Source organism: Ornithodoros turicata, unplaced genomic scaffold (genome assembly GCF_037126465.1).
Source record: "Ornithodoros turicata isolate Travis unplaced genomic scaffold, ASM3712646v1 Chromosome44, whole genome shotgun sequence".
In the NCBI taxonomy this organism is placed as follows: domain Eukaryota; kingdom Metazoa; phylum Arthropoda; class Arachnida; order Ixodida; family Argasidae; genus Ornithodoros; species Ornithodoros turicata.
Genome location: NW_026999374.1, coordinates 243,114 through 266,940, shown reverse-complemented (window position 1 = coordinate 266,940; position 23,827 = coordinate 243,114). Strand labels below are relative to the sequence as shown.

Below are 23,827 nucleotides of genomic sequence, written 5' to 3'. Positions count from 1 at the left end.
TGCTGAAAATAAATCTAGATTTAGAATGATTTGATTTACTCGAATAAATGTAAATCCGGACTCGATTTGGATTCGATTTAAATCCATTTTGTTTCCTGAAATCCCTCACTCTCTACTGAGGTGGTCATCACGTGACTCAAAGCTTTTGCAATGTAGCTTACTTCAATAATGTTTTACCTTAATAATGTTTTACTTCAGGCATGACAGCTGGGATATGTGACGTTAAAGAAGACCGTCAAGCGGACACTTCGAATGAACATCCAATCATAGAAGTCAAGACAGAGCCTTATGACGTGGCCGTCTTGACAGAACAGGACCAGATGGGACACAACTGTGATTCAAGATCAGAAGGTAAATACAAAATGGTCGAGGAGATTTAGTCAACGCTAAGCTCAATAGCAGGATATGGACGAAAATGGGGATGCAACAGAAACGCACTTTAGTTTTCTGACAGACAGACAGACACGTATCAACTTTCCAGAGCAGACACTCTGTTCCATGGGAGATTCTCAAAGGGGGCAAAAGAGACGCGGATATTCTTTGTCACATTTCGCGTCCTGCCTACTCTCGAATGTCGGGAGATCTTCGAGTACAAACGTCATTGCCGTACTTGCCATTGAGGAGCACGAAGAAAGAAAAAAGTTAATATTCGTGCGAAGCGTACATTCCGATGTGGCGAGCACTGAATGTTCGTAGGTTACGGATCGAAATGTCGTTTGTCTTTTTGGACGCGCCAGTGATTATCGCAGGTTTCTCATCTGTTCAAGAAAGCTCGATTTTTTGGACACAGTAATCACAAAACACCGCAACAAAACAGTCGAGAACGAATGTAATTGAGGAGCAATCGCAAAGTTCTCACAGCAGCGGTTATGCATGCCCGATCCAGCAATTACATAATTTCATATGACAACACCAATAACCGATCGCACTGTTAGTGTTACAGCAAAGTGACTTCTCCCTCCCTCCCCAGGGGAGCATGATTCCTCCTCTCTCACACGCACGTGGGAACAGCACATGGGATGCCGTAAATAGGTGTCAGTTACCTACGGGCTTCGTCAAATAGAACATATTGAACGAAAGGACTTCGTTAAACTGAGTGCAAATATGCATTGTCGTTTATGTAGAATTGTACGTGCAATGGAAATAATACGTTAAGAAAGAGGTTTCCGTTAAGCCTATGTTTGCATGAACAGCCACATCTACATAGAGTATACAATGAATTCTCAGGGAAGTATGGGATGTCGCGAGTGCATCAGAATCCTTCCAGGTGTCTAAAAATGGTCATGTATATATGCAGGATTCACTGGGAGTCGTTGCTTCCTTGGATGATGGGAGAAAAATTGTGCTTGAAACTTATCTCTCATGAAGTTTAGATATGGACAGTTCTCATTGACCGTCAGAACCAGGTTGCTATCCCCGACGGCTGCCATATTTATACGTTTCAAATGGCTCAGGAGTACCGTAATTTCACGCGTATAAGCTGCACCTCAAATAAGTTGCAGGTAGTGGTGTCGGAACTATTTTTCCACCGGGGGAGCGGAAAAAAATGCTACCATCATCATCATCATCATCATTTATTTTCCTTGAGGGCTCATGCAGGCAATACAGGGGTGGTACACAAATTGAAAACGTGCTCCAGGCAAATTACGACATGCGCATACTTGTACAGCAGACCTAAACTAACATTGCTGAAGTAATGTGTATGAATATGTCAGTGAGAAGATAATGTTAATATAATTAGTTAATTACAAACATAATTTACATATCTGGGGGAGCCGTGCTCCGTCATCTGTAAATGAGGGGGAGCCGTCGCTCCCCCTGCTCTCCCTGTTCCGGCGCCCCTGGTTGCAGGGCCCGTTTTTAGGAACGTTTTGAAAGATGTCCAACTGCACTTACCCGTACTGAACGACGTTAAAATCTGGGCAGGTTGGTAATCCATTTAAAAGCGATAAAACTCCATTGCTGGGTAGTGTGGACATCGTCATACTTGTTTGTCCTTTTTTTACCCCAGCACCGAGGTTTTATTGCTTCTAAATGGATTCATCCAGCCTTCAGTCAGTGTTCGCTCATAGCTTACAGATCTACTTCTCCTGCGAGACGTCTTACTCGGATCACGAGCCTATCCAAGAATCCAATCCAAATGCCTATCCAATCCACGAGCCTATCCAAACAGAGTTGGTTTCCATTCCGCAAAAGTACGGTAGAGGAAAAATAAATTGGTTTTAACTAGAGATGGGACGAATCCAGAATTGTACGAATCCAAATCCGAATCCGAATCCAAGGAAGGTTCTGCGATTCCATGAATCTTACGAATCTCAAATCTTTCGAATCCTTTCTTTAAAAAGAGTGTAAAAAGCAAGCAAAAAAAACTTCTACTGATACTAAGTGCTTTGAAGCAGAATGTGATATACAACGAGAGGATAGAGAGGTAGCAAGCGAGCGTTTGGTATAGATCCATAACTTAAAAACTTGAGACTAGGGGACAAAAGAACGACAAACACAGACAAGGTCTCTCTTGAGACCTTGTCTGTGTTTGTCGTTTTTTTGTCCCCTAGTCTCGGGTTTTTAAGTTATGGATTTATGTGATATACATTTGTTTAATTAAAGACAAATTAAATCATAGTGCAGTTTCAGGAGAAAAATATACCCCTATTGTTCTTCTTAAATGTAATTTATTTAACGCATTGTTCAACAACTACAATATACTGTAGCAGTTTTTTTTTTTTTTTTGCAGAATTATTTTTCGCGTTTTTGGCGCATTCCTCCAAAATCGCGATTTCAGGTTCCCACAAATAGCTCTGGCCATGCCATCAGAGGAAGATGTAAAGAAATGAAAATTGATCACACTTCTGTTACTCCTACAAGCGCACAGCACTGTACCTACTACAGTAGAATCTCGTTAATTCGAAGCCGCCCGGACCGCGAAAAAATTTCGAATTAAGCGGGTATTCGAATTAAGCAAATTCAACAAGTGACCGAACAAAATGCAGTTTATTACACAAAAAATCGATCATCTTTGTCGCTTGCAGTAGTTACTGCACTGTCGGCCGTCACCACTCGTTCCAAAGTGGCCACTAAGTCTATCGTAGCCCTGCACGCACCGCTGGCTTCCGCACGACAGTGACAGTAACAGCTCCAAACGCCTCCGAAAGCGAGAGCACCCGCGGTAGTTCAGTTCATCATCTCCGCTATCGTCACTTCGAGGCACTGCTTTGATCGGCGGCCGTCAGGATGGCGTCGTTCTGCATGGACGATGCGCACGTCTGTTCGCCTTCTTCAATTCTCGCGTAATCTTCGAAAAAGTCGACGAGCTCATCAGAGTCCGCGGCACCCACAGGGACTTGCAGTGTTGTCTGTTGCTGCTGCTATACGTGTTCCATCTCGTTGTCTTCCTCGTTATTCCCTTTTGCTGGTATCACACAGGCAGTATGCCGAACTGCTCTGCCAGCCGAGACTTCGAGCACATAGCTGATTTTGTGGCCTCGGTGACCGTCACTTTTTCCTTCACGGTTGGCGTCTTGTACTTGACCATGTCTTTGTACAACCGGCGTTGCGAACGCAGACAATGAAAATGGCGCAACCGAAACCCCGAAACTGCGCCGATGACGGCATGACGGGACGGGGACACCGAGAGCGAGGAGGAGAATGCATGGAAGGAGGTCACCAGGAGAGGGAAGTCGGCAGGCACGTGTCGCCCGAAGCTCATGAATGATGGATATTTCCGCGGGAAACCTTCGAATTAAGCGAGACGCGGCGCTTTAGTGCTTCGAATTATGAGGTCAAATTTGAACATGTTAACACGGGACCACGGAAAACCTTCGAATTACGCGGGATTTCGAATTAAGCGAGTTCGAATTATCGAGGTTCTACTGTATATACAATTATACCACGAAGCCGCAACATGCCTTTCCCCGTCTTCTCAAAACTAGCTTGTACGATAGTACGACGTCTCAACCGAACTGTTCAGTGCCCTGAGTGATAATGAATGAGAACTGCTGAAATGAACTTGCTGACCTGCACACGGCGAGTAATATGGCCTCCTGCAGGGTCCATAAAGGCATTGTAGAAGGCCTTTCCTCCCATGTCTGTGAGGAGAAGAAAAGGATTGGCCTAGAACGCCACCATCCTCGTGAACAATGGATGTCTCGGTACGTGCCGAAACATGGCCGAGTATTGACTGAACACGATATGCAAGAGCAAAGCCCTCCCGGAAACCTGTGTCGCGATTTTAAGTTCTCGCGAATTGCTCCTCAAACCAGCTTTGTCCGAAAACGCGAAAATATTTTCCACGTGAAAAAAACAAAGAAAACAGTTCTACAGTATACATAAATTCTCGAGTCTGAATTATTTCCATAAAACTAAGTATCTATCAAAAACAAGACCGTAAGACTTTTAAACTTGCAATGTTACAGTTCCTGCCTCTTTCAGTTTAGAGCACTTTTTAGAGAACTCTTTCAGTTTAGAGCAATGTAAACAAACATGAAAACATCCGACGTCTGCCTGGCTCCTAGCTGTATCTCATGCTCTAGCTTCCACGTCGTGGCTCGTAAGTGCTGCTCTTGCTCTTCGATATACGGAGAAAGGAGATGCCGAAAAACCATTGAGACGCCCTGGAAACTTCACCGAGGCGTGTATCGAGCACCCGTGTGGTGCGCGTCTCTGAAAGACCGGTTTAGTAGAAGCACCAGAGTACGAGGGACAGAGTGCATCGAGGGCGTTGGGTAGAGTCGTTACTTCAAGGCGTACAGAGGGACATCCAGAAATTTTCAGATTAAGACGTCTGATGAAAGTATATGTCAATTTACCGAATAACACGAAAGGTCTTGATGCGTGCAATTTGCTTCCCAGAAAAAAACAAAGAAAAGACACGCATAAACATGGCTCAGCGCATTCCCCATTAGCCCGTCACTCTGGGTATAGTGACGAGGAGAAGTATGATTAGAGACTGAAGTTTTGGGGAAATATTTTTTTCTAAATTCGGAGGGTAAAAATCGGGTAAATAAACGTGTGCACTAAATTCGGGTGAAAAAACTTCCAGTAGGCTAAATTCTGGGGGAAATCGGGCTCAGTTACACAAAGTGATTACAGTGTAGTGGTTTGGTACAAACGGTGATGTAACTGCATTTGCTGCTAAACAAGTAAAGTAGTGCATTCCTACAGGCATCCAAGTGAGGGCAATTTGCCAGGCAAAAATCGGGTTTCACCCTAAAGAGGCAACCTTTGATTCGGGGAAGAATCGGGTAAAACCCTAAAACTTCAGGCTCTAAGTATGATGCCACGTCACCGATGACGCGACACGGTCCAAGCATTTTTGTTCGCTAGTCCTTGAGTGTCAGCGCTCTGTCCCTCTGCGGCCGTAATCCAGTTTTGCCAGTTCTCCCAGAGAATGGGCGTTTTCCAGAGCAGAGAAGCGCCTCTAGCGGGAGGAGTCGAAAACACGGTATCTGCACACTTGGTCGAGTGCCGTGTGATTGGAGACATCTCATCGAACTCTGTTTGGTCGAAAACCTTTTGACCAAAAGCCGGTTGATCGACACCGTTTGTTCGAAATACTTTAGTCCGAAGGGAGTTCAAAAGGAGTTCAGTGTGTTATCCACACCTATCTTTGTGTAACTTTTGACGATATACTTTCTCTGAGCGTACAAAGCAGGCCACCGGTGTCCCCTGCTTTCTTTTTTTCTTTTCTTTGCTTTTTTAGTTGAAGAGGGGAGACCACGGGTTATTTGCATATCTGTCTTTCAGAAACAGCGCGGTTGAACAGAAGAGTGCGGAACAATTCGGCGCACAGCCGATAATCCGTTCTTTCTTCTGGCACCCTTCTCATTGCTGGCGGTATATGTATTTAAAGGGAATAATCTGGAATGGGATAGCCATATGCGCGAGAGAGCCACCCGAAGTCTGTGGATGCTAAGAAGGAAATTTCGCCATGGTACAAAGAAAGATATTGAATTATCAGGCATATAAAACCTTCGTTCAACCTTGTTTAGAGTATGCATCTGCACAGTATCAAAAAAAAGAAAAGAAGAGACACTACAAAGATCTGCTCCTCAGCTTGTATTGTTTAGGTTTCGAAGGACATCTTTGCTAACATATAATAATAATAACAGTAATAATAATGTTTTATTGGTGCCCCAGAACGGTCGTGACGACCCTATGTATGTTGGGAGAAGCAAATTTAGATTCACTTGAATGTAGGGACAAACTAAATACACCAAAACTCTTTCTCCTATACAATGGTCAGTTAAATACGAGCATTAATAATACACTGCTAAAATTTGTCCACGTTCGACGCGAATAAATTGTCCAAAAATGTCATAGAATTATTTGATTTATTAATCAAAATGTTTATTATTTGACATTCATTATTATTTGACAAAGTGTTGGGGATTAGGGTGAAAAACGTATATGGCATGTTTGGTCAGTGTTTTACGGTCGCCTTTTGTGGCATACTTTAAAATCAATTTCTATGACAATTATGACTGTGTGGCGTGAATTACTTCTCATGGTGCATCTTACTGGCCTACGTAACAGTTCAGTAGGAAGAAGATGTCGTAGGAGTTAAGTCTGAAAGACTTTTGAGCCTCAAGAATGCCACTTCTTCCTCCACAAAAAAAGAAAAAAAAAAGAAATGAAAACACAGCGGCTGAAATGGGCCAAAGAACCTGCAGAGTGATCTGAGGACCTTCTTTTTCCTTTTGAACAAAAAAAAAAATTGAGATATGTTTGCAGTCTCCCTTCGGATCATGTAGTATTGTTTAGGTTTTCATTTCATTCAGGTTTGCCCCAAAATGAAGCTTTCTTTTTCTTTTATTTACCAGACCAGGAGAAAGGCTTTTTCGGAACCCCGAGTAGCAGACGACGGAGGAGTAGCAGACATTTCTCTAGACCAATCAGCGAGTGTTCTGCTTATAGCGTCAGCATGAGGTTCTAGGCAGATCGCAGGCTCTTACTGCTTTTCACCGCCGTTGCGCACGGTCGCTTTTTGCGACGTACTTTAAATTCAATTTCTGCGATAATCATGACTCTGTGGCGTAAGTTACTTCGCACAGTGCATCTTACGGGTGAAAACAGGGTGTTGAAAATTACTTCTGCGCTAGTTTAAGTAAATGTAAATAAATGTATGTCTTCAACAATTGTATCATCCTCACGGTCACTTTCAGAAAAAAGTAGCCATAATGTAACTAAGTTGCTTGCTCTCAGAAACAGTAACTGTGTAACTTGAGCAAGAAAGTAACTATAACTGCAACTTAGCTGCTATTTTTGGCACATCAACTGGATTCCGTGCCACTACATCCAACGCGCCGTTACGTCCATCATTCGCTTACATCCGAAAATGAGTCGTTACATCCACCCTGCTCTTACACACAAACGACCGTTACATCCAACGAGACTTTACGTCCATTTCTGGCCGATACATCCATAAGTCAGTGCATACAACGAGCCGTTACATCCAATGGAAAACCATACACAACGAGCTGTTACGTCCATTGGGCCATTACACCCACAGACATAGGAAAGTGTGGGACAGTGGTTATGGTTCCAATGCCAGCGCAAAGAACGCAGGTGTAGCTGAACATAGACGCCTGTGTCAAACCTAGATGCTAACTCGGTACATCACGGGTACTTCTTTGAATAGGAAAAAAGCTAACTAACTAAATAAAAAGAAGTGACCTGTAATACGGATTGACATTGATTAGTTCATCGACAGCTGCTATATTGGTACAACCACAAAACCAAGGTCGTTAGAGTGTGAGGCAGGTTACTGAGTTCTAAGCAACGCGCATTTGTGGCGCAACGTGCATATTAATAAAATGTTAGGTGTACAGCAGATGGCTTTTTGTATTGTCAACGGAGGGCACTTTGAAAATATAGAAAATCGCAATGCTGCATCTGCATTCCGGGAAGTTATCTTTGTCACTGCTTTGCTGTCACCTTTATCGTTCGCTGTCTTCGCGCCATTCGTTGTCGTAAAGCAGTGTTGGTTGCTTTCTTACTTATGCCCAGTCCGGCCGTGCTGCCAGGAGGTTTTGCCTGGGTTTCCCCCGACAGTTTCCTTGGAAGTCGGCCTAGGACGCGCGCTGCTCCCATTAAATGGCGCATTGCGTTGGTTGTGACGAGCAGCCCGCCCTCAGCGAGGCCAACTACGGCAAGCAGAATATGACACCAGCAGCTTTTTTACCTAATGCGCAACTACCGTATTTTCACGCGTATTAGCCACACCGCAGATAAGCCGCAGGACTCGTTTTTAGATACATTTTGAAAATGTTTTTGCAGATAAGCCGCGGGTAATACGACGCAACTGCTTTGTGCGCTACACCAGTGATGCACATACAAAATCAACAGAGACGCTCAACGCTCGTCAGCGCCGTACTCCCTGCCAGCTGCCCTGTTCCTGTACTTGTCCGCGAAGTCGACGACTTTTAGTTTGAAGCCACTGTCGTGGCTATGCCTCACCTCTAACTGCCGTGCCCATGTCCACGAATGCTGCTGCTCTCGTCAAATGAGAACTGACGCTTAACTGACCACGTTTTATCCCAATGACAGGTGTATTGAACCCTTCCTGTGGGTCTGCCGACAAAGGAGACCGTGGGGAAGACCATAAACCCTGTCCACATTCCGGTGTCTGCATGATGTATAACAAAGGGGTCAGTTGTAGTGTTCTACTAAGATCGGATTGTGCCCTTGTTGTGTGTTTTTCGTGGATTGACGGGTTAGTCCACTCGAATGTGGAGCGGACCTGCGCCTGTTCGGTATTGTTCGTGCACTGGCAGGGCGGTCCTGTTCTGAAAAACATGAGGCACTGTCGGCCCTTTCGTGTAACCCGCGGTATGGGGAAAGTACCAGGGAAAAATGGTCACCAGATAAGCCGCACCCACGGATAAGCCGCAGAGCGTCCTCGAAAAAATAAATCGCGCATAAGCCGCGGCTAATACGCGTGAAAATACGGTATATTATTTCGTGAATATTTTGAGATTTGGGGATTTCAACTTGCGCACCAACCTTGTAATTCAGAACCTCACCTAATTTATTCTCTTACGACAGCAACTCTGTCAGTTACTTGTGAACATACCAAATCATAAAACAGCGCAATTTGACAGACTCTCATGGAAACAAACAAAAGAACAAACAAAGAAACAAAAACATTCCGAAGATACGCCACGAAATATCTGCTACGGAGTGGCTGATCCCAAAACTGCATTGATGCCATATTAGTTAGGACACGACATATCCTGAAGCCGCTTATCCAACGAGCAGTTACGTCCAAAGGGCCACAAAGTACACCGTGCGGTTACATCCATACCGTGCCGTTATAGCCAACGAGCCGTTGCATCCAATGCACCGATACGTCCACAGATGGATGTAACGCCGCGTTGGATGTAACATCTCGTTGGACGTAGCGACCCCAGGCCCATCAACTGTAACTATAGCCCCGTTACTTTTTGTTTTACGAGTAACTTACCCAATACTGGTCCAGCTAGTGTTCTCCTTGGAGGTGGCCGGTGAATAAATTGACTCCGTTATTGGGAGGGAGGATCTGTTGGAAATGTAAAGCCAGCATCGTTGAGGAAAAGGAAAAAGCGGTGTAAGATGACGAGCATTCTCTCTCTCTCTCTCTCTCTTTTTGTTGCTATGTATGGGAAGAGCTTCTACGGGCAACACAGGCGATGTGACATCTGGAGAGGAGGCACGAACAGTTTTCGCTGTAAAAATGAACGAGATGAATAACTTGTATTTCTTTTCTTGGCAAAATAGATCTCTGCCTGAGAAACGTCATCACGATGTTGGTAAACAGACTGAAACCGAAACAAATTGGAAGGGGAGGGTTGGGCTCCACGAATGGGCACTTGTTCGCTGCCTCCTATTGAAAGAAAAGCAGGACTGAAGGTCTCGTCCCTTGCAGGGACCATCGTAATCCCATCAAGACCTTTGCTTTCGGGCACAACCTTGTTCACCCCTAGCTTCGAATGTACCATAATTTCACGCGTATAAGCCACACGGCAGATAAGCCGCAGGGCCCGTTTTTACGAACATTTAAAAATTTTTTGGGCAGATAAGCCGAGGGCAGTACGACGCAACTGATTTGAGTGACAAAGGATGTATTGAGAAGGCCATAAACCCAGTTGTCCATACTCTGGGGTCAGCTCTACAGTTCTACCACGATCAGATTGTGCCCTTGTTGGGCGTTTTTCATGGATTGATGGGTCAGTGGCCTTCCAGAAGACGTGAATTACTGTCACCAGTTTTCGTTAAAGCCGCTTAAGGGAATGCACCAGGAAGGTAAGTCTACTCGAATGTGAACGCGCCCCTGTTACGCATTGTTCGTGCATTGGCAGGGCGGTGCTGTTCCAGAGACACTGTCGTCCCTTTCGTTAAAACCGGCGTATGGGGAAAATACCAGGGAAAAATAGTCGCGAGATAAGCCGCAGTGGTGGATAAGCCGCAGAGCGCCCGTGAGAAAAAAAAATCGTGCATAAGCTGCGGCTAATACGCATAAAATTACGGTAGTTCAAGTGTACCAAATTGGTGGCTCTGTCGAATGCTATGATGTCATTTCTTTACAAACAGGGAGAGGTCTATAGTGCGGGCACTTCAAACACACATAGCAAAATGTGCTGTAGCGTATTATACAGTCGCTGGGACAGCGACTTGAGAGCCTCCTAGGAACTGACCGAGTGAGCTTCGATCACATGAAATATCTTTTCTGTCGGACAATTTCTTCGGTCTCTCATTTGTCATGCAACACTGGAGAAAACAGAATTCTTGAGCCTTCTGTGTTGTCCTGATGGTCGAGGACATAGCGCTCTTAGTAGAATACACCAGGCCGGTATTATACCGGCACGGCCGGGTATTTGGGTGCTGTGCCGGTAGGAAGGTGATACAGGCAGCCTTTTGCCGGTATTTGTGGCTCAAGACCTTTCATAAGGGCTTTTATGGGAGTTTCCCTTCAACATTCCACTACAGCCTGAATAAATCTGGAACACACACCCAGCTCCGCAGTCACCAGTCGTTTTCTTAGTTATTCATTCTTATTCATTGAGCGAGCACGCGCTCTCTCTCTATGTGTGTGTGTCTCGTCCACCCCTCACCTACTTTCCCTTTTCCACGAGCCTTTCCTCCTTTCCCTCTATTCCATGACCTCTCCCTCAGCCGGTATTTTTCGCAACGAAAGGTGGTAACCCTACGCAGAAGCGTATGTACGACTACCGTAGCAGACGACAGCACAAGGGTTGTTGGGCTGGGCCAGAGGGCGCTCCTGATTACAGCAGTCAGCGCCACTTGTGGCGATAGTGCTAAGTTTTCCAAAGTAGCGTGTTCTCTGATCGCGCACATGGTATGTGCTGTGTCAAAATGGCCAAGCTGTGTTGCGATTTTTATAAGGCAAAAGAGACCGGGGGTTGTTTCCCCATTAAGTCGTAAGAATGGAAACCGTCAATAGCGGCGCGTTTTTGGCGCATGGCAGAATATTATCGGACACGCTCGAAATACGAGTAAAATGCCGGTGCTCCCCAGGTGCCGTAGATCTACTAGCTCTGAGCGAAACCTAACTGAAGAATACAGCATGAATGCATACAGTTGGATATCTCTGGTTTCAAATTTTTTACTCGGGTTTACGAAGAAGGTGTGAGAGCCGGTGGAGTAATGATTTATAAAATGAACGGAGCGAGCAGTATGCATACTTGTCAGTAGCCAGTAGTTGGGTCTTTTTATGAGCGTTACATTCCCTCTTTGCTTACTCAAAACCATGCTACTACTTATCCGTGACTGTTTTGAAAGAGAAGAATATGGGAGTCAGATCAGAACAGTCATCAGAACAAAAATTTAAATGTCTTTGTGGCTGAGATTATTGACTTTGAGGCACTAACTTAATGAGAAACATGTCTCGAGTGCAGTACAACTTTCATTATCCAATGACCAATTGCAATGACTCCCGGTGGATCCTGCACAGGTCTGATCATTTTGGGGTTTACATGCGCTCGTGACATCTCATACTTCTCCTATGCTTGCCATGCACTCGCTGCCTAGGAATTTGTTCCATCTATAGCCGTAATATGTCGCTAAGAATTTTTAAAAAATAAATGGATGCGTAATCCATGTTACTCATGATTCTCACACACTACTACGCAGCCCCAGACATAGGTATACGCACGGGTCTACGTCTACGACAGAATGGCGTAAACGCAGACGAGCTGATGGACAAAATTCATTATATATATATATATATATATATAAAAGACTGAGCGTGGAGCACGAAGCAGATACAAAAGACCGAACAGCTCAAGTTTATAAGCTTGCAGAATCACACAGCTATCAGCTTGAGTTTGAATGCAAAACATAACAGAAAAACAGGTACGCTCCGGTGTTCTTTGTGCAGTTCGTGCATTTTATAACAGTAACGTGGTCCAGGCTTTTATTTTTCCCGTTCCACGGGATGTACATTCTCAGATATTGCACGGAAGCAGGTGGAAGGTCGTGCACAGCGCATGTAATCACATTCGTCGCCCGACGAGTCTACTTTGAAACTTTGCTTCTCCGTACCACCAGGGGAGAAACGCGGCGCTAGTGTCGCGCTGCCAAACTCCAGGCCAACGTCCCTATAGGGTTTATTCACTGAAGTCACCTCGCCGGCATACTGTAGGTCTCTCAAAGTTATTTACCCGCATTCGTACGCTGCCATATGCTTTGTGGATGACTGTTAATGTCGAAAACATGGAAATTACTTGGATATGCTACAAATCACATGGCACGATAATTTTGAAACTCCAAATATACGGTGACTGCGATGTGGGTAATGACTTGGAAATGACCTACAATAGGGCGGCCGACGGCAGAACACCTGCTTGCTAGCGACAGTTGCGGCCTCCTACGGATGACGTCATGTAAATAAACCCTATAGCTCCTATGAAAATGCGTAGAATAATGATGATAACTAACCTGAGAATGAAACACCTGTGGAATATCCACCACTTCTACAGAAATACTGAGGTAAGCTGAAGTACAAAGTATTGTAGAAGTTGAGGAAGCAATAACTGGGACGATGAGTAGTGCCACCGCTACTTTCCAAAAAATGTGGCGCTGGGAAGGGGTGCCTATGACATGGTTATAATCTAGTAGATCGCGGAAGAGACTGAGGCTCAAAAAGGGTTGCATCGGAGGTCGGTTGGGTTGGGATGCGTGGGAAATGTAAGAAAAACCACTGTCTGGGAAACACACACGAAAGGAACATCATTTGACAGGCTCAGAACTGCTAACCATGCATGGTTTATTTTCATAAGCAACGTGCTCTTATATTGTTCCTCTTTTGTTTTTTACTCCTCTCGTGATGAATGCTTATTGTGGTTGACTAATGCAGCACAAAAGGATACATGGACAAGAGAACTGTAGAGCGAGAAATGAGGCGACCAGGCTCTACTGAGGTTGATGGGTTTAATGACGGTTAATGGCGATGAACCGAAAACGAAAGCTCGGGTCACGCGCAGTGCTGCGCGTAACCGATGGCGGTGCTGGTGATGATTATGACACTGCTGCTACAGGGCTCCCCCCCGTGGCGGATGACAAGGCTGGCGAGGAGGGCCGAGGTTGGCGGAAAGGTCGGGCGCCGAGGCCAAGGAGTGCAGGAGCCGGACCCGAGGCGGTGGGCGGCTCGTAGTGTGCGAGCTGCGGCGCCCAATGCACCCGACGTGGAGGGGAAGGAATGCTGGAGGCAGGAGCTGAGCACGGACGTAGGTAGGGCGGGTCGGGCGATACCAGAGGTGCAGACTCCAGGAATGCGGGCTTAAGCCTGTCGATGGCCACAGTGTCAGGTCCCCGCGGAAGATCGAGGCGAAAAAACTTCGCGGCTCGCGAGATGACCTTGTAGGCGCCGTCATAGGGAGGCTGCAAGCTGGAGCGCACAGAGTCCCGGCGGACGAAGACGTGGGTGGCTTGATTAAGGTCGGGGCTCACGAACACGCGTGTTGCGGGAGCGGAGCGGGTAGGCGAGGGCTTGATGTCCCGGAAGAGCTGGCGGAGACGGTCGATGTAGGAGGAAGGGTCGTGCACGAGCGGGGCCGATGGGCTGAAGAATGCTCCGGGAAGGCGGAGCGGGCAGCCGTAGACCATGTGGGCCGCGCTGCAGTCATCCTGGCGGATCGCGGCGCGAAGGCCAAGCAGGACGAAGGGTAGACGCTCGGGCCAGGTTGTGTCGCCGTGGTCAGTGGCGCGGAGGGACGCCTTGAGCTGCCGATGAAGGCGCTCGACCAGGCCGTTGGCAGCCGGATGGTAGGCCGTGGTTCGGATGTGATGGGTTCCGAGGGCGCTGCACAGGTGACGGAAGAGGGCCGATTCAAACTGGCGTCCTCTGTCCGTGGTTACAGTGGACGGGACGCCGAATCGGGAAACCCAGGAGAAGAGGAATGCGTGGGCCACCGTCTCTGCCGTGATGTCAGGAATCGGCGTTACCTCCGGCCAGCGGGTAAAGCGGTCGATGCACGAGAGCAGGTAGCGGTAGCCTTTGGCCGGAGGAAGCGGGCCGACCAAGTCGATGTGGACCTGGTCGAAACGTGCATCTGGCGGAAGAAACCGCGATGGAGGCGAGATGGTGTGGCGGTAGATTTTGGACCGCTGGCAGGCTAGGCAGGCCCGCGCCCAGTCACGGACGTCGGCATTCATGCGAGGCCATATGTAGCGCTCTGCGACGATCCTTTGCGTGCCGCGCACGCCAGGGTGGGACAGCGAGTGGAGGGCGTTGAAAACATGCCGGCGGAAGGCCAGGGGAACGAAAGGGCGCGGGGTACCAGTAGAGGTGTCGCACCATAGACTTGCCGTCGAACCGGGGAGCGAGATCTCCCGAAAAGTGGTGGATGAGGCGGGGGATGAACGAAGGGCGGCGAGCTCTTGATCAGCCTGTTGGGCCTGGGCGATGCCGTCCAAATCGACCGCGGGGGGCGGATGGAGAGCATTGACGTCCGGCCGCGAGAGTGCGTCGGCAGCGGCATTGTCTTCGCCTGCGACGTGTCGCACATCGGTCGTGAACTCCAAGAGGTAGCACATGTGGCGGGTTTCACGAGGCGAGTGGTTGAGGGAGGCCGATCGCAGGGCGAACATGAGAGGCTTGTGGTCGGTGTACAGCACAAACGGGCGGCCCTCGAGAAAATGGCGGTAGTGTCTGCATGCCAGGTAGGCGGCGAGGAGCTCACGCCCGAAGGTGCTGTAGCGTGTTTCGGCTGGCGAGAGGCGTTGGGAAAAGAAACCGAGAGGTTTCCAGTGGCCATCCTGACGCTGCTGCAAGACTGCGCCGACAGCAGCAGTGGAGGCGTCGACGAACAACGCTGTCTCGGCGTCAGGACGAGGATGGTGGAGCAGCACAGCATCTGCCAGGGCCTGCTTGACCTCTTCGAACGCGCGTTCTGCTGCCGGTGTCCACTCCAGAGGGGCAGCGCGGGCCTCTTTCGGATGGTCAGCGCCGAGAGCTGCGTAGAGAGGCTGGAGCAAGGCAGCACAGCGAGGCACAAAACGTCGGTAGAAAGTCACGAGGCCAAGGAATGAACGAAGTCCTTTGCGAGAAGTGGGGGCAGGAAAGTCTCGGATGGCCTGGACCTTGGATGCGAGTGGCCGGATGCCTTGCGGGGTGATGGTGTGTCCCAGGAAGGTAAGGGTGGTAACGCCAAACTCGCACTTCGCGGCATTGATGGAGACTCCGTAGTCCTCCAGGCGCGAGAACAGGGCGCGCAGGTGGGCGCGATGAGCCTCCGGAGATGGACTTGCGACGAGGATGTCATCCATGTATGCGAATGCGAAGTCCAGGCCGCGGAGCACTTCGTTGATGAATCGTTGGAATGTCTGCGCAGCATTACGCAGGCCAAAGAGCATCCGCACGTATTCAAAGAGGCCAAAAGGGGTGGTTATAGCCGTCTTCGGGATGTCAGGGGGATGGACGGGAATTTGGTGATAGGCTTTGATGAGGTCTATCTTGGAGAAGATGGTCGCTCCGTCAAGATTCGCGGTGAAGTCCTGAATATGGGGAAGCGGGTATCTGTCCGGTACCGTGACGATGTTGAGTGCACGGTAGTCCCCACATGGGCGCCAATCACCAGGTGTTGCTTTGGGCACCATGTGGAGAGCGGAAGACCACGGGCTGGAGGAAGGCCGAATGATCCCCAGTTCGAGCATGTGCTCAAATTCCCTCTTGGCAATGACGAGGCGCTCTGGAGCCAGCCGTCTGGGGCGAGCGAAGACAGGGGGGCCCCGTGTCACGATGTGGTGAGTGACGCTGTGGCGAGGTGGGCAAGAGGCGTGCGATTGGCGCAGGACAGCGGGGAACTCCGTGACTATGTCGGCGAAAGCAGTGGGCAACGGTAGCCGTATGGTGGGACTAATGGCGGCTATATGCGCTGGAGCGCCATAAACGTGCAAAGAAGTAGTGTTGTCGACGAGGCGCTGGCGTCTGATATCCACAAGAAGGTCGAAATGGTGGAGGAAGTCGGCGCCGAGGATTGCGAAGGGGAGGTCGGCGATGGTAAAAACCCAACGAAATACTCTGCGCAGGCCGAGGTCAAGGGTGACGGAGCGTTGACCGTAAGTTGAGATGGTGGACTTGTTGACGGCCTGCAAAGCCAAGTCTGGTTGTCGGTGTCGTTTTTCTGCGGGGGTTGGTGGAACGACGCTCACGTCAGCCCCGGTATCCACCAGGAAGCGACAGCCGGACACGCGGTCCGTGATCCGGAAGAGCCGGCTGTTGTCGCCCCCAGCCATGCCAGCCGTTAATGGTTGGGGGGAGCGTTTCCCGGCCACGAGCAAGGGGCCTGGCAGTTCCTTGCGGCATCGCCGAATTTTCGATGGTGCCAGCAGAACTGGTGCTGGGAGGGCGAAGGAGACCGTTGACGGGATGGCGAGCAGCGACGGCAAAACGGGCGCCGAGGGGAACGTGGGCGCTGCGGGGGAATGGCGTCCACCCGGTTCACCAGGGCCGCCACCGTAGTCTGGAGTTGCTGGAGCGACGCGCTGATGGCATTGATTGCAACGTCCGTCGGTGGAGGGGAGGTGCGGGGGGCCAGGGCGGCAACGGCTCCTGGTGATGGAAGGCCAGCAAAATCCATAATACGGTCCGCCATCTTCGCCAAGTCATCCAGGCGGGAATTTTCGCCGGCGGCCAGGATCATGCGTACGTTGTGGGGCAAACGTTGTAGGAAGAGCTCGCGTAGTAGTGAGTCGTCCGTGGTAGGGTTGCCGGCGAGGTCGCGCATGCGGCGTAGGAGCTGTGTGGGCCGTCGATCGCCGAGCTCTTCCCTGTTCAGAAGCTGCTGCAATCGCCGCTCCTCCGAAGCAGATGTACGGCGAATTAACTCGTCCCGCAAGGTGTCGTAGGGTAACTCGGGGTGAGGGTGGATGATTATGTCGCGGACTTCCGCCGCAGCTTCGGGAGGAAGGTTTGCGATGGCATAGCCAAACCTTGAGGCTTGAGAAGTGACGCGGCGTCCGTCGAAGAGAACCTCCGCCTGCGCGAACCACAGCTGAGGATCGGAGATGGAGAAAGGCGGCAGGCGGAGCGGTGCCACAGAAGCCTCGAGCGGTGGAAGTGGCGGTGGCCGGCTGGGAGGCGAAGAGCTGGTGGAGTGCTGGTCGCCGTTCATGATGGTGGAACGTTGGATCACGTCCGGGTCACCAGTTGTAGAGCGAGAAATGAGGCGACCAGGCTCTACTGAGGTTGATGGGTTTAATGACGGTTAATGGCGATGAACCGAAAACGAAAGCTCGGGTCACGCGCAGTGCTGCGCGTAACCGATGGCGGTGCTGGTGATGATTATGACACTGCTGCTACAGAACTAAGATAACACAAGCGCTCGTGCCGGCTGACATCTCCTGTTCGTATTCCTTTGACGCTTCGTTACAGTCAACCAGAAATAGTCACCAACTAGTCATGGAAATTGGAACCTGTAGAAGGACCTTGGATTGAGTCATCCCCTTTGCTCTTGAAATGGGGACACTCAGACCTATATCCCCGCCAGCGGAGAATGTAGCCCATGCATTGACTGTGGGGGGTCTCAGATAATGTGGCGCATAATCGGATACGTGGAAGTCAAATCGTGCATCTTCTTTCTGGGAGTATTTAATGCGATTTTTAAATAAACACTCACTCCTTCTCCATGTACATCGTCAGCGACACTTCATTTTGAAACGCGATCAGTGTGCAATGGGGAGTGTAATGGAAATTGTTGGTCTGAGCTGTAATCCTACTGTGCGCGCCGATGGCTGGCACTTCAGATTTGTGATGGGGGTGAGGAGGTCGTCTTGCGACTTCTAACTTGTCTCTGAAGATTTATATGGTTGTTCTAAACAATCGTGTCAGCCATTTCTTAGAACGTTGTTCGTATGAGAGCCGAGTGAAAATGTACGAGAGGTGACGCGGTCCCCAGTCGCTTCTGAAAATCGACGCTCGCAAGAGCAGACGATTTCTGCATCCTATCACAGACCTTCCCGCAGGGCGACGTAGCCATTCTCATTGTTGTGAATACAGATTGTAGCATGCTCTGCAATATTTATCACTTTAATTCGGTTATTTAATAGCTGTGACATGCTTTGCCGGGTAAATTTGCACTATCCCATTTTGAACAAAGGGCAGTCCAGTGATACACTTTATGAGAGGGGCAACAATCCAGACCCTCTTAGTATACGTTCTCTTGCAGTTGTCTTGCAAACCACATTTAAATTGTGCTTCGGCGTCGATTTTTAGGCGAAAAGAGTATGTTTTGTCGTCCTTGTTAGGCCTAGGAAAGACAGCGATCGTGAGCAAATATCAAGAAAACTGCAATGGATGGTCAAAAATTATCATGCTATAACAGAATGTTGTACTCACACCTCCCCATGAACACCCTTGCCCGCTCTTGATTCAACTTTGTTATGTCTCGTACACGTTCGCCAAGATTAACTTCCGGGCTTGTAACGAAGATAAAACAAATAGGAACAGTGTCCGAAATCTAAAGTAGATGTTAGAGGACGTGTTATGCCCCAAACTTTTATGTCAGTAGTGACGCTTGGTCTGTTTCTCTGCGGATAAATCGTGAGAATTAAAAAATAGCCGCCCTAAACGGCTATACCTGTGTTTCAGCTTCTTTCCGTCAGATGACGAAAGGGTCGAACGCGGAGTTGCAGAGTACGATTCTGCATTCAGTTCCACTTGTTCAGATTTCGATGTCGTCTGCAACGCCGCGTTCGAACGTTTTGCCATCTGACGGAAAGGAGCTGAAACACAGGTATAGCGGACTTGGCAGCGGCGGTTTTCTAATTTTCACGATTTATCCGCAAAGGAACGGACCAAATGGCAGTATCGACATAAAATTTGGGGGCATTATACATCCTCTAACATCTACTTTTGCTCCCCGACACTGTTCTTATTTGTTTTATCTTCGTTACAAACCCCGAAGTTTATCTTGGCGAACCTTGTATATATATATAATACAGGGATTTCCGTGATACCTGGAGTCTGTTCCAACACTCGGTTCTGGGGTCAAGCATTTCTGCTGGCAAGCACTTCTGCCATTCTGGATCTTCACGACATGCCCGTCTACATCCACACGTCGCCCATAGAGGCGGATGCAAAATCTGTCATGTTCGCACGTCGTATGGGAATATCCTATAGACCATTTCACCGTTCGCAAACAAACGACGCAAACTGGAAGACCAACGGAAAAGAGAACAGGTTAACGTGCGCTGGTGCTACCTGGTGGCGTGGAGCTATCAAAAGCGTCTTCGCAAAAGCAGCTGTAACCGCAAGTCCAATGGGACGCACATCCAGCTGTCGCGCGTTGACGCACCCTGGCGTGACGGAAGAGTCTATTCAATGTAATCCAATCTAGTTTCCCCAAAATGTCGGCACCCAGTGAACACAGGTAGAGGTGTGCAAACGCCCTCACAATATTTGCCTTCACCTCAGTTTTTGTCCCAGATGTTTTTCCTCACCTCACTTTACCTTACAGCAAATACCGCAGGGAGTCCCAAGGAGGATTATTTGCTGTGGCGGACACGCATAGTGTGACCGCAAAAGTGATACCGTAGGGTTTTTCCAATATTTGTCAATTAGAGATGCGCCCGTGCTGATAAGGCCTCTGAATGTCCCATTTCCGAAATTTCAGCAGCAAGAGAGAGTCCCACTACTCCTCCATCGGATGCTCAGATGGGAGAGACGGGTATTGGGTGCGACATCTGTTCCTCTGTTCCTGGGTTCTCATGGTCTGGGAGTGACGAGAACCACGTGTCGAAGCATACAGACGAGAAGCCATGCAAGTCCAATCTCTGTTCTGCACAGTTCCGGCGGAGCACGAGCCCATGGTGTCACAAGCGAGCACATACGGGCAAGAAGCCGCACAAGAGTGATCTCCGCCTTGCGGAGTTCAGCCAGATTGCGCACCTGCAGCTGCAGAAACGAGCACACACAGACAAAAACCGATACAAGTGTGATGTCTGCCCTGCGCAGTTCAGCCAGAGCCGCCACCTACAGTATCACAGGCGGACACACACGGGCGAGAAGCCATACAAGTGCGATGTCTGCCCTACAGAGTTCAGCACGAGTGTCCAGCTACAGTATCACAGGCGGACACACACGGGTGCGAAGCCATACAAGTGCGATGTCTGCCCTGCAGAGTTCAGCCAGAGCGGGAACCTACACCAGCACAAGCGGGCACACACGGGCGAGAAGCCATACAAGTGCGATGTCTGCCCTGCAGAGTTCAGCAGGAGCGGGAACCTACAGCGGCACAAGCATACACATACGGGCGAAAAGCCGTACAAGTGCAATGTCTGCCCTGCACAGTTCAGCACGAGTGTCCAGCTACAGTATCACAGGCGGACACACACGGGTGAGAAGCCATACAAGTGCGATGTCTGCGCGGCAGGGTTCAGCCGGAGTGGGAGCCTACAGCGTCACAGCCGGACACACACGGGTGAGAAGCCATACAAGTGTGATGTCTGCCCTGCAGAGTTCAGCCAGAGTGGGAACCTACACCAGCACAAGAGGACACACACGGGCGAGAAGCCATACAAGTGCGTTGTCTGCGCAGCAGGGTTCAGCCGGAGTGGGAGCCTACAGTATCACAGGCGGACACACACGGGTGAGAAGCCATACAAGTGCGATGTCTGCCCTGCAGAGTTCAGACAGAGCGGGAACCTACACGAGCACAAGCTGACACACACGGGCGAGAAGCCGTACAAGTGCGATGTCTGCCCTGCACAGTTCAGCACGAGTCTCCAGCTACGGTATCACAGGCGGACACACACGGGTGCGAAGCCATACAAGTGTGATGTCTGCCCTGCAGAGTTCAGCCAGAGCGGGAACCTACACCAGCACAAGTGGACACACACGGGTGAGAAGCCGTACAAGTGCGATGTCTGCCCTGCACAGTTCAACACGAGTGTCCACCTACAGTATCACAGGCGGACACACACAGGCGAGAAGCCATACAAGTGCGATGTCTGCCCTGCAGAGTTCAGCCAGAGCGGGAACCTACTCCAGCACAAGCGTACACATACGGGCGAAAAGCCATACAAGTGCGATGTCTGCCCTGCAGAGTTCAGCCAGAGCGGGAACCTACACCAGCACAAGCATACACATACGGGCGAAAAGCCATACAAGTGCGATGTCTGCCCTGCAGAGTTCAGCCAGAGCGGGAACCTACACCAGCACAAGTGGACACACACACACGGACGGGCGAGGAGCCATACAAGTGCGATGTTTATCCTGCCGAGTTGAGCAAGAGCACGAAGCTGTGGAACCACAAGTGCAGGCACGAGGGCGAGAAGCCATACAAGCGCGATGTCTCTCCTGCAGACTTCAGCCAGAACTCAAGTACGTCTTTTTACGAGGGAAAACGCACGTGTAAGAAGCTGTACGAGTGCAGTCCCCTCTCTTGCAAAGTTCAGCCATGGCAATGATCTTGCGGCACTATGTGCAGGGGAGAAGCCATACACAAGTGCCATGTCTAACGTGCAGAGTCCAGCCAGAACACAAATCTGAACAATTATAAATGCGCACACACGGGCCAGAAGCCATACAGGTGCGAGTTCTGACCTGCAGGGTCACCCACAGAACGAATTGCGATGTCACAAGCAGACACATATGACAGAGGATCCCTACAAGTGGGATGTGCGTCTTGCAGAGTTCAGCCACAGCGTGGGCCTGTGGCATCACAAGTAGACACAGACAGATACGTGAAACTATACAGAAGTATTCTCTGTTCTACAAACTTGGCATAGCATTCCACATGCGGACTCCTCTAATATATCTGAAATGTCGTGCCGCAATAGAGTTGAATTGCACAGAAACTTTGAAGATCCCTTGCTCCCATTGCACCACGCTTAAAGTTGAATGGAATCAATTACTGCGTATAGTACCTTCCAAGGGGGATGTGTTTATTAAAGAACAGATGAAGATAACAAACAACATATATACATATTCTGATGATGAAGTGGGGAGGTTTTCCGTAGCTAGGGTGTCTAATATGAGTGGTGACAATGATAAGTGGTGACGATGAGAGATGACTGGAATGATCGGAGCTGCGGTGGCGTTGCTGAATGTGATCGTGATGGTGGAAATGTCCAAATATAACAAAACATAGACTAGACTCATCAATAGATCGTATTGACAAATATAATAGAAGTCAGCTGGTGCATGCAACATCAAAACGGAAGTGTGGTTCTGCCATACTGTAGCATGAGCTCGTGAACAAATTGTACATGGCCACATGACCGTGTCAACTACTTAAAAGAAAGTTAACTTACGTTAACATGAGTACGGATTTGTCCAGCCAGTGCAGCAGTTTATATACACACTGTAACCGTTTTCACGTCTTGAAAGGTGTAATAACCTGCAATGCGTACGCCTTTTTCGGTGTAATTTTGGTAAGATCATAATGGAGCACGGTTTCGCACTAATTTTCTTTAATCAAATGTTGTGTGTTCTCCAAAAATTAAGCCTTGCAACGTCGCAACATTGTTGAACAGTATTGTAGACACTTGCACGTGCTCGATTATCGGTAGCGATGCACATATGCATTAGCACCAAGACATAATGACACTTGACCTTTTCTAATGCTTTCCGAATTTTTAAAATATCATCCTGGAGGTACAATGTTACGCAACCAGGTTGAATGTGCATAGCGCTCACGTTTAAAGGTGTGAAAAAGTTTACAGTGCACTGAGCACACAAGCACGTGGAAGAACATGCAGCCATATGTTAGCAGTAGCTATCGTGCTTTTGCGTTATTGACAGCTGCCGTGTAACTGCATTGCTTTTCTGTGCTCATTTATTGAGTGTGGATATAGACAACAGTAGTAAACGAGGCTAAACAAGCACCCATGTTGCACTTGCTCTCCTTCTTTTACTTTGTTAATAGCTGTCATATGGCCACAGAGTTCGTCCATGTGCTCATGTGTTCAGTGTGAATATAGTGCTAAACAACCACAAAAAAGTGTCCTTTTTGTGTCTCCTGAAGCTCAAGGCTTTTCTTTCAAACAAAAATGTATGCTTGCTGTTCGGCATCTTTTTGTGAGTAGGAGTGTTGGAAATTACTCGACGACACTGCAGCTTTACACTGATGTGATCTGTGCACTCTCTATTATATGGCCTCATATCCTGTATCGGTAAGCCTTAAGAATGGAAAAACACACCCCTGTGGAGTCATGCCACCTGATTTATCATATAAACCTGCATCCACATTGCAATTATGCCCCTATTTATGGTGAATGCCAGAATGCCTCTAATACGGCTGTGTTGTGCCTGTCTTGAACGTCTTCTGAATAGCTGAGTTCAAAAATGGTAGTAAACCAAACGAGTAACCGCTTCTAATATACATAAGCA

General features: G+C 48.8%; 1 protein-coding gene across 2 annotated transcripts; it reads left to right on the top strand.

The window, feature by feature from the left end:
• Window positions 1-202: 202 nt before the first annotated feature.
• LOC135374107 (zinc finger protein 271-like) lies at window positions 203-22,178 on the top strand. 2 transcript variants are annotated; one of them, XM_064607116.1, is made up of 2 exons: window positions 203-351; window positions 20,109-22,178. In XM_064607116.1, exons 1-2 carry the CDS (start codon window positions 321-323, stop codon window positions 21,719-21,721), a joined length of 1,644 nt encoding a protein of 547 aa, XP_064463186.1. In that variant the 5' UTR covers window positions 203-320; the 3' UTR covers window positions 21,722-22,178. The 2 variants fall into 2 exon arrangements, with proteins under 2 accessions (XP_064463186.1, XP_064463187.1); XM_064607117.1 differs by lacking the exon at window positions 203-351 and adding an exon at window positions 20,005-20,027.
• Window positions 22,179-23,827: the final 1,649 nt, after the last annotated feature.